Source organism: Opisthorchis viverrini (assembly GCF_000715545.1).
Source record: "Opisthorchis viverrini unplaced genomic scaffold opera_v5_614, whole genome shotgun sequence".
Lineage (NCBI taxonomy): Eukaryota > Metazoa > Platyhelminthes > Trematoda > Opisthorchiida > Opisthorchiidae > Opisthorchis > Opisthorchis viverrini.
This window is the reverse complement of record NW_008752274.1, coordinates 20,844-36,692: the sequence shown is the minus strand read 5'-3', so window position 1 is coordinate 36,692 and position 15,849 is coordinate 20,844. Positions and strand designations below refer to the sequence as shown.

General features: G+C 46.5%; 1 protein-coding gene across 1 annotated transcript; it reads right to left on the bottom strand.

Moving 5' to 3' along the window:
- Window positions 1-767: 767 nt before the first annotated feature.
- On the bottom strand, window positions 768-13,896 carry T265_11847 (hypothetical protein; the record flags this gene model as incomplete). Its single annotated transcript, XM_009178635.1, has 5 exons — window positions 768-1,081; window positions 2,713-2,952; window positions 4,855-5,120; window positions 6,373-6,720; window positions 13,792-13,896. 4 exons carry the CDS (start codon window positions 6,701-6,703, stop codon window positions 824-826), a joined length of 1,095 nt encoding a protein of 364 aa, XP_009176899.1.
- Window positions 13,897-15,849: the final 1,953 nt, after the last annotated feature.

The following is a 15,849-nucleotide window of genomic DNA, read 5'->3' as shown; positions in this document are numbered from 1 at the left end:
AAATTCACGAAATTTTCTGCTAGTGTACGCAACGACCTCGTAGATGTTTGTATTCACAACTCGATCTCCACAAAAAAACCATATGGATATTCTGTTGGCAACGGTCGGACGCTAAAACTTCGCATAAACTTTCCGTATATCGTAAATTCACTTCCACATTCTTAGTGGGGATCTATGAGGACTCGTCCTCTGCACCAACAGACGTTCCAGTGTTTTTTATTTGGCGGACTTATCCCTGATATCTTCACGTGTAGGTACAATCAGGGTGAAAACAGACTAAAAAATAAAGTATGACTTTGTGATTGGACAGCTTTGAGATGCTTTCAGCAACCCTCTTTCCCACTTTTGTTCTTTAAATGTCTGGATTCTTCAGGAGTAGTAGCTGCGTCAGTGTTCCGCAGCACTTGGCCAAACTGCAGCACGTGTTATGTAGTAGAGTCAGTCCGAACAGGTTTCTTCCTCGATAACTTGTCAACGGTCCCAATACAGAATATTGAAGGTATGAAACGTCCGAAGCGAGTCCAGTTCGTTCGATAACTTGTCAACGGTCCCAATGCATAATGAAAGTATGAAACGTCCGAAGCGAGTCCAGTTCGTCGAAACCACAATCTACTCTGGTCTATCAAGTTACGGGAAAGAGCTCCCCTCTTTGGGCGACGCGCCTACGATAAGCGTCCCTACATACTGTCCAATAGTGTGTGAACAAAATTACAAGGTTTTGTGTACCCTCTCAGTACTGGTCAAACGGATTAAAATAACTGGTGTTTGCACGGACTGACCTTCGAAAAAACATGTACAAAATGTTTGAGGGAAAAGTAATGTTTCACAGAGAGGGTAAAATTTCACCCAGGAATATCTTTTTGTCGCTCCCCACAGACAACAGAATCGGTTCGGTTGGGTGCAGCGCGGTCTCGTTGACAGAAGCTGTATGACCGGGAAGTTTGTAGATCAGCTGGCGTGTATTTGTATCCCAAACATGGACGTAACGATCTCCACTTCCACACGTGATCCGGCGACCATCTGCTGACCAAGCACACCGCAATAAATTCTTCTCAAATGTATGCTGGTGACCGATAAACACCTGTGAGATTGCAAAATTCAGAATAGAACTTAGTGTGCCTTGTAACATGATGTATAAAGTGATACGAGAACCTCGCTGAAATGAAAACATGAGCGATGCCATTCGCTGTTAAGGATTTTAGCCAATTATGTGTGACAGCCGGTAACCTCGTGAGTGGTTCTTTGGTTCTGTCCGACTTCTGCGATAGGATCTAATGACCACTGGCCCCAATCGATGCAATAAAATTCATACCAGCGGAATCCACCGTGGCACTGACCTGCTAGTTGTCGAATCAAAGGTACTCCCTGGTACCCAAACTGGGTTCCATCCTGCACGAGGATGCATCGATCAAATTATCACCCTCCGTCAGGTTCTCGAACAGGAACACTACTAACAGCAACCAACAACGGTGGTCTTTCTTCACTTCAAATCTGCCTTTGAATTTATGAACCATCAGGCATTACGGCAGTGTTAATGGAGCAGAGGTGTCCCCGTAAATTCTTGACCTTCCTAAAGGCGCTGTATGTCAAATCTCGCAGACACGCAAAGGTCTAGGTTAGATAAACTGATCACACTGCATAGGTTGCGCTGGCTTGGTTGCGTGATCTTTATACCAGTTGGCCAACTTTCTCGAAGGGTTCTTTTAGCACAACCACGTGAAAGGTAGAAAAAAGCCAGAGGAGTTCCAGTAAGGACTTGGCAAGGAAGTATGAAAGCTCCAACCAGCAAACTCAGCTGCTCCGGTCATTGCCATCTCCCTGGGTGGGGACCCCGAGACAGAACACATCAATGGCTAGAGACATTGTCAATCGTATACTAATGGCGCTCACGCATCCAAGCTGTTACCTTCAGTGCATGGCTCCCTTCTCGATCTCTCCAATAAAAAGTCGAATGAAACCCATGTACTTACTCGTCAGTTATACCATCTACGGCCTCCAATGCTTAGCTATCTATTCCACTTCCCAAAATCTTCAGCTATCGAAAATGTGGCGGTTGTGGTCACTGTACGGTGAGTACGCGGGTTTTACAGCTGGTGATGATGATAACATGAGAAGTTTCAACCTGGAACTAAGTGACGATCGAGCTCATATAAACGGTGGTGCCATACCATACGTCCGTACAATTCACGAACAAAGGATGAATTGGATGCTGTAAAAGTTAAAAATGGAATTCTTGTGAAAACACCTGTAAACTGACTCAACATAGTGAATTTCACGACCAAATACCTCCTTAGTCTTACAAGTACATCATACATATCTCTCAGGACCATCTGAGTTAAAGCCGTCAAACCAAGAGCATGGCCGTGTTCCTTCTGAGGAACAACGTGCGAATCAACAGTTTCCTAATATTTACATGGTACCGTCTTCTACCGACCCCGCTTCACCTCAAAGTCCGCAGCACGTATGTATTGCACACATGAGTTATACTGATCATAAATGCCGTAAAGACGTGATTCGATCTGATGGAGTGGGGTTCTTCCATTCTTTTCTAGCGCTGTACAGCGTTGACCAAAAAGTACTCCAAGTAAGTCAAGGCAACCTTTTGCATGAGACTAGCTTGCCCAGTTTCGATGAAATGAAAGAATGCAGCACTCCGCTGTTTAGCTGCTAGGGTGTACGAGGACAGTCGGATTAAAAAGCAACTCAACCCACCTTAGAGCATCGTTCCGCCGGTGCAAACGGCCGGACATCCCACATCCGTAGTGTGTTATCCATGGCGTTGGACAACAAATAAGACCCATCTGGGCTGACTGAGAGACCAGTAACTGTATCCGTGTGGCCTGTAAGTAGCATAGATGCATCCAGCTTGCGCAGGTCCCACCCCTTCACAACGTTGTCAATGCCTCCGGAAAAGATAATTTCAGCGGTATCACTGAAAGTGACCGCGAGGACCTGGAGTGAAAGTGAGATGGAACAATTGGTGGACGACCTTTTGACGTGATAAAAATCAGAAAACCAGAAAATATTGTAACCGAACAAGAACTTATATGCTCGCCTTTTTCAAAGGGCATTTACCAGCAAAAATCCAAGTAAACGGCGCGTGTTAGAATTTCTCAGGTACCGGAAGCTGACCGTTTATCGGTCACTCGCTCATACAAACGAAGCATACTCATCACAAAATACAGGTTGAAAAACAGCCTTTTGAGGCGTTGAAACTACTGGTTTAGCACCCGGTAAGTTTTGTTCTGACATTCAGACACCTACCGGTTGTCAGCCGCCTCTATCCGAAGTTCTGTATGGCCACGTTGGGACTTGAGCCCAAACGTCCTCCCTGGTACAGGCACTCTTTAGACAAGTGTAGAAGTCGCATCTTTACACCAACGTACGCGACCTTCGCAGCACTAAGACTAAATGTTCAGGTGTTCCCCAACTCAAACGGGAGTTCTATGAATATTGGCCTTCTGGATAGACTATCACAGTTAGAATGGTTTGGTCCCACTTCGATGTGACATTTTATGAAGCGTTTAGGATGGCCATCTCTTTCTATCTCCATCCATTACTTACTTAGTCTAATTGCTCATAGTTCACTTGACCCATGATATTCGAATCGATATTTACGCATCGTGGAAAGCGAGTGAATTAACAACTGAGCGTTAGTTACACCATCCACTGGAGTGTGGGCACACTTGTCGTGGGGCCTAGATTCCTGATTATTTTAAAAAGGTTCTCGGGCTCTCGAAATACCTGTTCGGACTTCAATAATTGTAATAATTGCTCAGTTGTAACACCCTTTCGGTGCCTAGCTGTCTCTACCCGAATGAAGTGCGATGGCTGAGATAACTCCAGGTTGTTCAAGTCTAGGCGGGAGCAGTCGAGATCCCGAGGTTGGGAAGGACTTTCCAGTTGGTATCTTCACATCTTAACCCCTCAGCTACCTAGGGTTAGGTCGTGCTCTTCAGAACTCACAAGCAGACAGTCATCGGTAATCCAAACCAGGTCATAATGACATTTGGATGGGCATTGCCGAAATGCTAAACAAACCTCACGGCCTCGGAGAGTGCCAGTAGTCATTAACCAACCAAATAGGACGGTTCAATGAGCAAACAACGACCGGATACATGAGCACTAGAAATGAGCGTATTAAACCGCCTAAGACTGTCGTACCGATTTGTCTTCAGAATGTACATTGTGTGTGCATGGTACACAAGCTTCTGATAATCTACCCCGGAATGATGACCTGGTGATTGTCCGAAAAAAATCAACTGCACCGAGAGTCGATAGATTTAGAACCAGATGTGAATATACAGCTATTGTTCATCTTCTGAGCACATGTTAACTTTCTATATTTATCGTTACCGAATCCTCCGTTAGTTTTATTGGTTGTTTAACATTATACTTGCCCATTTTTCAATGGAATGGTTTGAAGCGTCAACCAAGTCATCGTGTTTTGAGGGAAGTGGCATGCCTACGATTGGTACGGGGAATACCCCAGATTTGTGTCTTCGGTAAACCACGGAGCTCAGGCGATGAATGGGCTTTCGATCGTTTGGCAAATCAAGATGAAAACAGTACTTCTACTCTGGTAATGGTCCTTTCTCTCCGTGGCTGCAATCATCAGCAGTCATTGAAAAGAAACTAGGGCATTTGAAGCACGTGCTATATTAGCTGATGCAATTTTCCTTCGTTTTCTTTCGTTGTTTGGTAGGTACCGAAGTAGCGTCTTTCCTGAATTTCGGTTTCACCACGGCAATGAATAAACGATTGTGACGAAGCACCTGGTAGCCTTTGGATTCAAAACAAAATACGCCTATATAAAGGAATGCACAAAACCTTTATGCCTGGCTGATGACATACTTGATAAGTATTCTGGAAACTTTGCGCATGCGTCTTTTGTCTTCTGTCCCACAAACGAACAGTACCATCATCGGAACCGGAGCAAATGATCTGCGGGCCACGACGAGCCACTCCACACGCATTGACGATATTCTGATGACCACGGAATTTCTTGATCCTTTGTCCACTTTCAGTGTCCCACAGAGCAATAGACTTGTCCGAGCTGGCGGTGTAGATGATTGAGTCATCCGACGACAGCGAGACATCTAGAATTGCTCCCCCATGCCCTAGAATACAAAAACCCCAATTGCTGAGCTTAACTGCAGAGTAACTAAGTACTTCAGCTATGAGGCTATAAATATACCTTTCTTTCGGTAAGAGGAAACGAGTTGATGATAAGGATTAGGGTGAAGTTAAGTACGGTTCTCTGTCGCGTGAATTAGTGCATGCTCATCCACGCTTGTTTCTATACAAGTAAATTGAGACGTTTATAATGTGTCCGAGAACGAGTTAGAACAGAGCTCGGGCTTTGGAGGATAAGCAACGTTTTACTTGTCTGAGAACAAGTGTAGATGAGCTGCAATGTATATACAAAGGTGCCATACGAGTGTATATGGTAAATATAATAATAAGCACACAAAAATCATGACAGTTGCTTACCGTTTTGCTAGTCCGTGTCTCAACTAGTCCATCAGCTAATGCATTTTCCTCGTGCACTGAACACGATAATCCAAAATGTTACCTACCCATGCCTAGTTTAGAAGTAAAAAGTCATCCACTTGAAATTCACGTTTCAAAGAGGGGAGCTTCCGGCACGACAAAGACAACCGGGAAACGTTAGACACATAAAAACGAATACAATGGAAAGGTGGAGTACACATGCCATGTGAACTTTATATCCAACTCTTAAAGAGAGAGAGTACCCGTCAGGTTCGGGTTAGTCTATCCTGGATCCTTAAGTGCGGTGTTCAATGAAAATCAACTTTCATAAAGGAAGAATGGAAAAATATTCTGATCACGTTTCCAAATCGGTTGTTTACATGGAATGAAGCTTTCGTGTTCCTGTTCGTCAGTGATTATCGTCTTTTAGTCATCTTTGATAATCTTTATCCTTCACTGCCCCAAAGCTACACCGGATCGTGTAATTTAGACTGAATGGTCTTCTTAAGCAAAATAATTATGCTACATCTCCGTTGACACATAAGGCAACGGCAGGTGAACACAGTCGTCCACATTACCAAATGTGACGTATATGCAAGAGCACTTCCAAGCAATGGAAATCTTGATTTGTTGTAAGGGTAACAAGGCTTTATGCAGCTCACCACTCAGTCCCCAAACTGGAAAGCCAGTTTCCCTTGAAACAATTATGAGATCTATGTATAAAAGTGTCAACGTTATTCCCACAGCGTGATGCACTCTTACTGCTTCACTTTGTACAAATACCCTGCCGACATTAATACATCCTTGTCTCTAACTCCATGATTGTACAATTAGGGGGTTGAAAAACAGTATACAGAGGGATATCAGCGATCCACGTACCTGTCATAACTGAAATGTTCTCACATTCACCGTACGTCTCCCATATGAGAATTCGTCTATCGAAGCCTGCACTCACCAAAAATGTGCCATCAGAAGAGAACTTTCCACAGTAGATTTCGCTGTCATGACCGTTCAACAACATATTGGGTGACAGTAAATTTGAAGTCCTTGGGATGCTACCTGGCTTGCCAGCGGATATGATTTGTGTGCCTGTCCTGTTGTTTCCCCCAAAGGGTAACAGAGCCGACGGTGTATCGTATCTGGCCCTTTTGGTAGGCAGAGGGACCATAGACATTGTGGCAACACCAGCGAGGGGACGCTTGAAATCCATCCTTTGTCAGGTGTAAGCTGCTTACAAAAGAGGAAAACAATTAGATGAGGCCAACATTCCAGCTACGTCAAAATTCCACTGCCGTAAGACCGCAAACTTTTTGACCTATTGTGAAAAAACAATGGACTCTGATTCGGGGTCCGGAGTCCGGGGCAATGACAACTTCATGAACTATAAAAAGACAAAGACTCTCTGCAGGAGGACCCGATAACCAACATAAAGCAGCCTTCGTTCTCAACTTTAGAACATACTACCAGATAAAAAACCACGCTACATACTAGGCTGTCATTTATACAGTTGTATTTGCATAAAGTTCGGTCCGTATATGTACTCAATTCTAAAAATTGAAAATACTGAGAATTTTGACTCCCGCAAGCGTCACACACCGACCGGCGAGTCCCCGTGCTCACAATAACATCTCCAACTGCGACGCTTTTGGTGACTAACTGCCAGACCACCCGAAATAAGCACGGTGACTGAGACACTGCCAGGCTGCCCAAGCCTACTGCCCCTAGATAGGGGCAGTAGAGATGAAGAGGTTGGGTTCGAACCACGGACCTTTTGGTCATTAAGTTTCAGCATTAACCTCATATTAACAAAGAAGTCAAAGAAAAACTGGCAGAAGGAATAGCCATCAAATATGGTGGAAACAATCAAGGGCCTGTGGACACTAAACCACATGCGTACAACGCCTTTAGTAGGATCAAGGTGTCAGCTAGAAGTCCATTGTCCGAGATACCTTGCTATTGCGCCAGACAATCAGCACCAAGCTTGACGTCCACGAATCTGCCTACCCGACTGTCAGTGCAGGTTTAGAGCGATGCCTGTATGTCTCACTGATTAAGCGCATACTTTGTTGCCCGGTGTGATACAGCTACCCAGATAAGCGAATTTCCCCGCTATTTCTATTGGCTCTGATATCATGACCAGCTCATGTGGTATACTCATCCAGTATTGTAATAGTAATTTGCACTTTGAAGGTGCAAAGCGTATACCAGAACGCACGCCGTCATTTATATTGGTTATTAGAGTTGGTATCCGGATGGAAGCTGAACCAAAAAGCATACTATTCACTTGCTTCAGATCTACCTTGCGAAAAAAGCTCAACGTCTATGGTGGAAGAAAAAGCAAGCGCTTCTTCGATAATTAGCCATATAATGAAGTTGAAGGGCATTGCTAGACACCACTTTTGGTGGTGGACCCATGAGACATTCAAGCGCACACGAGAGTTGGAGTTTGACAAAAATGTTCGGTATACCTTTGAAGAACAGACACCGCCACAAAGCAGCGCAATAGACTACATCGATCACTCCTCTTAGGTCAAAGATAACACTTGTCTGCCCTCTATATGTGTAGCGGTGTTCGAAAGTCGTTGTAAGGTGAAGATGTAGTCAGTGCATCCAAAACCCTGACGGAGCCTCGAGTGGCTTTCAAGAATGTGTTCTCATGAATGCCAGTAAGCCTTTGTATGATGATGCATGTGAGCAACCTAGGAAACTAAACTGATTCTCACACTCCAAGCAGGTCCGACATCCTCTTGCACTTTATTTGCCCTACAAATGCTTCGCATGAGTCTTTTCGGACGGCGAACAAGTCCTCCTCATCCATCCCCGAACAACGAGCTTGGGATAGCTCAGTAGTTAAGACTCAAAACCCGTTACTGACCAATCTGACAGTATATCAGCCCTCGAACTTCCTTGTAGTGGTATGGAAGCTATGCACCGAAAGGGTACTATGACTGATCGACTGATCCCTAAAGAATGCAGGTGAAAGGCAGTCAGAACCGGGGAGTGGGGTTGTTGCGCTTCAAAAGTCTGAGTCCTCTTTTGATTTCAGCCCGCGTTGGGACCGGGCCATCCACGTTCGCTTGTAAAGCTGGTGATGCGTTATACGTTATACTGGGTAGTTCAGACAAGTAAATTATCCTTCAACGTTCTCCGCTTACTGAGGCAGGCGGTGGGAATTAGAATGAGCTTTCAAGCTGTCTCTTTGTGTAACGACTTCATTGGTATGCAGCTTTCTTGGTCAGGTGTTGGGGATATCGTTCGGTTGTGGCACCATTTCTACACGTAGCTGCTATGCTACCCGGACTAAGTATGAGGACTGAGGTACTGTCAAACTGCCCAAGTCTGGACAGGAGCAGTCTAAGCAGAGGTTGAGCTAAAACCACGGTGAGTACGTTTGCGCCTCAAACACTCAGCTATTTCGTGGATAAGCTGGAAGAGTCCGACTATTTTCAATCACCGCCGCCTTTTTCGTTTCTCTCCTTAGTCGCACCTTCCCCCGGTTAGACAGGAGACTGTGAATCACACGTCGTTTCGGAGATCTTCTTGCTGAATTGTATTGTCGTCCAAGTGGGCTCACCTTCCCCACCGTGATCAGGGTCATGAACCGCTGTGAGATCCCACTTGGGTCACGGACTCGTTTCCGAACGGACAGTCCAACGCTCGATGTAGATCGTGGTTAAGTGCGAGCTTACTGATCGAGAGGTTCATGGTTCGAATCCAACCTCTGGATCTCGACTGACCATGTTTAGGCTTGGGCAACCTGACAGTATCTCCGTCGTCGTGCTTCCTTTGCACGGCATGGTAGCGGGTACTGAAACGCTTAACTAAAACGCTCCATAATTCGAACCAGTCGTCAACTGGCTGACTAGTTTGTTCCGCGTCCGCAAGTCACCTAGACAGTTCGTCATCATCATCATCATTGTCAGCTGTAGTAACCGCGTACTCGTCGTACAGTGGTTGCAGCTGCCGCAGTTTCGTTCACCGATGATTTGGGGGGGGGGNAAGTAGCTGCGCATTGCAGGCGCGAGCTGGTAAATTGGTGGGAAACTGCTGGAAAACGAGCAAAACGAACAAGTCAATAAAATCAATCGATCCATAAATAATTGCCCGACTGCTTACAGTTTCAAGGGCTCCAGGTAATGAGATGTCCGCAATTGTGCTGAAAGTATGTGCTTGCGGTAAATAGATGATGAACAGCGCACAGTTGTAAAAAGCGACGGCCGGTGTTACCGGTTCCTATAGCACCTCAGCCACACCTTCTGCTGACGCCGCTTTCGCCCGTATCGAATCTCCCCAGTAGGACACTCAAATCGCCAGTTGGAACAGTGATATCCGTGCAACTGGCCATTCGCATGCACCTCGAAACGTCTCCAAAAGCGCGTCCTTGAAAGTTCGTAGGGACCCAGCCAGTCTGATTGCACACAGTTGGCCGTTCATAAGAACCAATGAAGCAGAGCTCACTCAACTCCCGTACAGACACAATACGTAAACTGATGGGATTACGCGGAAGGCTTTTAGACCACATAACACCCAGTGTGAACTGTGGATAAACAGCTGTTTTGGACCTTGTTCAGATTCACCTTGACTCAAAAGTCTGACCCACAAAACAGCATGAGAATGTGGGGTAGCCCGTAGCCTCTGGCTTCCCAATTTGACCCAAGAGGCAACAGGTGCTAATATTTTCCTGAGGGCCCTGTCCGGAGCCAACGACTCAGCCTGATGCAGTTGACCATGAGGGCTTGCCTGATCCGAGGGCGAGGCAAAAAGAGAATGTGCTTCGCCTTGGTGATCAAAGATGACATCTGTATACTCCATATCGACAAGGTTCTCACCGGCAACGATTTAAACACCGGAGTTTTGAAGACCTTTCAGCGTTCGGCTCATCATTTCATCAATGACTAAATTGAAGAGCAGTGGAGAGAGTGGACATCTTTGTCGGAAACCACTTTTTTACAGGGAAGCTTTTGGAGAGCTAACCATTCACTCAGACACCCAGAAGTGCATGGATATAGGGATAGCCTGCTGAGCAAGTGCAGTAAACAGCACTGACCGATAGACAAAATCGAACGCAGACTTTAAGTCAAGGAACACCAACATTGTGGGACGTCTGTACATGTGGCCTTACTCTGACACATGATGGACTACGGGGATGTGGCCAACGAAGCCTCCAATCGGTCAAAATCCCTCTTGATTCTCACGAGTCAAGGGTTCGCGTGCCACCGTTAGATGACGAACAACCAGTGATACCAGAAGCCTTGTCACTACATTAACTGCCGGTATCCTTTTTGAAAACGAGCACCATTGTCGATTCATTCCAGTTGTCTGGGACGGTCTCTTGCTCTCAGATAGACCCGAAGAGGTTAGACAGGCACTGGCTGAGAAACCCAGTACCATCCTTAAAAAGAGCAGATGGAAGGCTGTCAGGACGAGGAGGACTACAATGCTTTAGTGGAAATATACACTCGGACACTTCTGAAGTTGAAGGGGGCACTATATTCACACCTTTCTAATGAAGGTCAGGATTCTGAATAGGAGGTGCCAGGTGATCAACGGTCCAAACGTTCAGATTTTCTGGATAACAGGGAGCCGTTTTCGTCCCTGATAAATTCGCCGACAAGAGGTTTTCGAGGACCAGTAGAACGAATCAAGAACAGCTTGTGGATGTTTCCGGTATTTCTTGCATCATCCACTTCTTCGGCCTTCCGGGTCAACCAAGCTTCTCGGTCTGCACGGAGTCAGTTTCACCTGGTGTCGGGTGATGTCCGAGGGTGCAGTCGTTGTTGCAGCCACCCGGCCTCCAGCAAAGCCACGTTCCTATATGAGATCCGATACCTGGATGCGAGATGGACTGCACGGAGTTTCACCTGGTGTCGGGTGATGTCCGAGGGTGCAGTCGTTGTTGCAGCCACTCGGCCTCCAGCAAAGCCACGTTCCTATATATATTCCGATACCTGGATGCGAGATGGATCAAGTGCTTAGAGCGCGAATTTACCCACCGGAAGGTCCGTGTTTCGAACCTGAACTGTGCCTCTTGACCTCTCCTGTCTAGGCTTGGGCAACCTGACAGTATCCCAGTTCTCGTGGTCCGTTTGGGTGGCATGGCGGCATGAGAACAATGTCGTCTGCATATTCCAGATCGACAAGGTTTTCTTCACAGGCTATTTGCATACCAGGGTTTTGGAGACCCTCCAGCGTTCGTCTCATTATTTCATCGATCACAAAGTTAAAAAGGAATGGAGAGAGTGGGCATCCCTGCGGACACCGCTTTGTGTGCGGAAGCTTTTGGAGAGCTCTCCGTACACTCACACGTCCGGAAGTCTGAGAATACAAAGAACGTATTATGTTTACAAACTTCCGGGGCATTCCCTGGTGGGCAAGCGTCTCAAGAAGAACAGACCGATCAACCGAGTCGAATGCGCCTCGGAAATCCAGGAATACTAGAATCGTGGGTCGCTTATACGTATGGCGTTGTTCTAGCGTTGTTCACCTGACGCAGTGTGAAGATTTGGTCAACACAACCCCTACCAGGCCGAAATCCCGCTTGCTGCTCTCGAGTCAGTGTCTCACGAACCACCGTAAGGCGACGAAGCACAATTGACGCCAACAGTCTCGTTACGACCGGGGTCAAGCTGATCCCCCTGTGGTTACCGCACTCACTACGCGCCCCTTTTTTTGAAAACGGGCACTATCACCGATTCTCCCCAGTTGTCTGGGACAGACTCCTTTTCTCAAATGCAAGCAAACAGATCGGAAAAGCGCTGACTGAGGACTTCACCGCCGTATTTGAACAGTGCGGGTGGAAGGTCATCCGGACCGGGAGTTCGGTGGCGCTTGAGAGAACATATGCAGTCATAAACCTCCGAGGCCGTAAGTGGTTCAACGCTCACCGTCCAGGGTTCTACTTCACATGTGGGCTCTAGATGGGTGCCGGCTGGTGGCCATGACAGTTGTTGTTCGAAGTATTCAGCCGCGTTCAGTCGACGCGTTCTTCTTTGTTCGAGACTTCGGACTTGCTCTCAATACGATACCCACCCTAGTATATCTAGTTTAGCGTCCTCCACACCACCAAAGGTGCGCAGACGGAACCTAGTAGAGAGCGAAGAGACAGCCAACTCAACCACTGTACTTGCTTTATGTATCCTGCTTTCTGACGGCAAACCTCAATGCGGAGGGGATCCGGTGTACGAGCAAGAGGCATCTGTCGTCCTGCTTGCTTCAGTGTGCGGAAATTTAAGACAGCTAAGTAGACAGGCTTTCGGGGTTTGAAAACAGACTTTGAAGTGCTTAGAGTTGTTTCCAAATTCGGACTTACAGAAGCTGCAGCTGAGTGTGATGCACAGCGAGAAAAACGACCAGTCCTAATGCTGAGAGCTGCGTAGTGTTCAAATTTGGATGGGGTACGGTACATGGAAAACGTGACAGTGTAAGAAGGGAGAATCGGCAGTAGCATGTCTTCGCTTGCCCGTCCTGCCGTATGCCGCAAGTAAGGCAACCCGGCTGATAAAACCACGCGATGGCAATATGCCATGAGAGTATTGTTAGTTGTAAGTGCTGCGGTTGTACGTGGGCTGGGATAGTGCCAGGCCACCTATACCTAGACAGAAGGAGGATTAGGGTCCTCAACCAAGCCCTTCGGTTCATAAACCTGACCGCAAGGCAGTCTGAGTTTATGAAGAAGTTGCGTATGCCAGGGAAATGAATTCCAAGCGTCACTTTTGTACATAGGATTGGAGGTCAGCGCAAAGCGAGGTGTGAGGGGAGAATGTGATTCTCTCTTGCCTGCATGCTCCAATGATGTGCAATTCCCTCAGAGCCACCTGATCATTCCAGGAGGCATCACACTGTGCCTCAAAGTACAGCAGTGCATCTCCATGTAATTCCTGGTTCGACTCTTTATCCAACCTGTCAGGTGGGGGGCGAAAAGCTTTGGTAGTGGAAACAGTGCTGAGGAGCGCTCCAATACTTTGGCGATTGATTCCCAGGCACAATTAGCTGGCTCCTTGCACTTTCTTGAACTATGTCCTACAGGACAATGTTTTATGTGGCAGATAATCTTGGTCTGTCTCTTCTATGAGCGTGAACCGCATCTGGTCAGGAAACTGTTCGCTAAGGCTTAAAGGGGTTGTTTTCAGCCGTTTGAAAGAATCAGGTTAACAGACAGACGCTTGCAGCTCTGTTCTAGTGGATGCATGTTAGTAGTTCTAGCATCGGTTATTAAACTCGCAACTAATATCGCATAAGATGGTGTGGTAACAGGGCTGAATTCTTCCATCGTTAATACGATTCTATGGCTGTTCTCACCTTATCGTGGTCACGCGGTTGGATGAGCGGTGGAAGGCAATCACAGTACGTTAGTTATACGGAGTTCCTCACAGATGCCACCTTATTGCTCGCAGTCAAACGCCGCTACGGCCGAGCAGCATAACCCGGGCACGATTGGCCAAAAATTCGGTTCTCTTCCGTCTGATATCATGTGGAGCTGTGATTGGTCGAAAGCTAGGACCGAGCAGCTAATCATGACACATTGTTCCCCTGATGCCAGTTGCCAATGGCCAGAATGCGCCAAAAATCCAGAATGTTGTCAGGCATACATTTTATGCACTCTGGACCTGGGCGTCAATATACGTTAATATACCCAGCCATGCCTCGATTGTTATGTTCCCTACAATTCGGGGAAGAAATCTACTATTATTATGCAAATTTGATAAGTTTTTTACCGGGACGCTGACACAGAAGGCGTGGACCGAGAAATAAGCTGCGGAAAATATCGTCATACCAGTTCGCCTCCGAGGGGACCTAATCCTTACTTATGCCCCGTTTGCAAAAAGTTTGGCAAACGGGTTTTCACCTGTAGTGTCTGTAATCCGTTGTCACATTTACCATTCTTCCTTCCTGTGGGACCAAATCTCTGCCTGTGTCAGCTGTTGAACGTCACAATAAATACCTGTGACATTTTTTAGCCGTGAATAATTTTCCTACCGTGGAACATATCACGCACGCGGAACCATCTGTGGGAAATTCCGACAAGTGAATATTTCGTTTCACAGCCAGTTACTGCACTTGGATCGGTGTAGTGGACTATTGGACCTACACATTCGTAAGTCTCCATTTGACTACTCATTCTTTTCCTATTGTGATTTTGTATTGGTTACTTTGCCTGTTAATTTATCCGAACACGTTGATAAGGTCCTAGTCCGCTACACACCGTTGACCCAGCGAGCACACTGCGGGGGTAGGGAGAGATGAATTTCAAGCTCAGAGCGCAAATATTCATCAGGCATTTTTTTCTCATTTCGGGGAGTGGCTACATGGAATGACCTTACTCTGACCGTTGTCCGAGCTCGTTCTCGAACCCAGTTCAAAACACCAATAGGCATTTATTTATGCGAATCCTCGCGCTGGCAATCATGCCCGCAATGAGAACATAAAGAGCAATGATACACCCCTTTTCACCTGTGCCATCCAGGCAAACGACAGCCGCTGAGCAACAAAAACAAAACCAACACGGGAAACTTGAGCAAAAGCCTCAATCCTGCGTATCAACCCGTGAATCCGTGAAAGTGTCGGCAACTTGGGGGGTGGGGTTGTTGACGGCCTCATGGTCAGGATGAGAGTTTCACCAACTTTTGTCTGCCTGTTGGGTCTAAAAATTGAAATACCCAGTTAGAAATGCTCGTGTCGAAGAATTCGGAGGTGAGCAATATTTCCTTAATAGATGTCTCACGGATTAGCGAGTAATGACCAAGAATCCAAGGTGCTCGCCGTGGAATCCCCGCGGAATCCCTGCCAAAGCGGCGTAGTTTGGGGCGTCCACACGCAAGACCTGAAGTTTTGCCTCCAGCAGGTATTCATCGGCCCATGACATGACCAGACCGTTCAAATACATGCTTCTAGCTTCAAAAACTAGAAAAATTAATTTTGGTCGAATTTACGAAATTTTGGGTTTCCTTGCCATTTTTCTAATCACCAAATCAAAGAAGTTTAGAGATTTCGTGAAAGAACAATGTCACCGGAGGGTTCCTTGCTGTCTTACATTACATTACCAGTTTGTAATCACGTACTTTCACACGGCAAAACGATGGACTCTCCTTAACTGGGATCGTGCCTAGTCCCGTTTGTGTATGGGTGCGAGCGTGGTTCATTTTCATTCAAATACGTTCATCTTGTGTAGAGGTAGATTGAAGACAATCTAGGCCTTTCCGTTTGATCGGGCAGGGAGAGTATGATCAAGCGAATTTAGAGTTATCACGCTACCGGTTTCGTTTGATCTTTTATATGTTCGTCTGGGTGAGTTTGAGCTAATTAATCCTACGAATAGTGGGGTTAGTTACCGCATTTTCGAGAACGTGGTTGACTCGG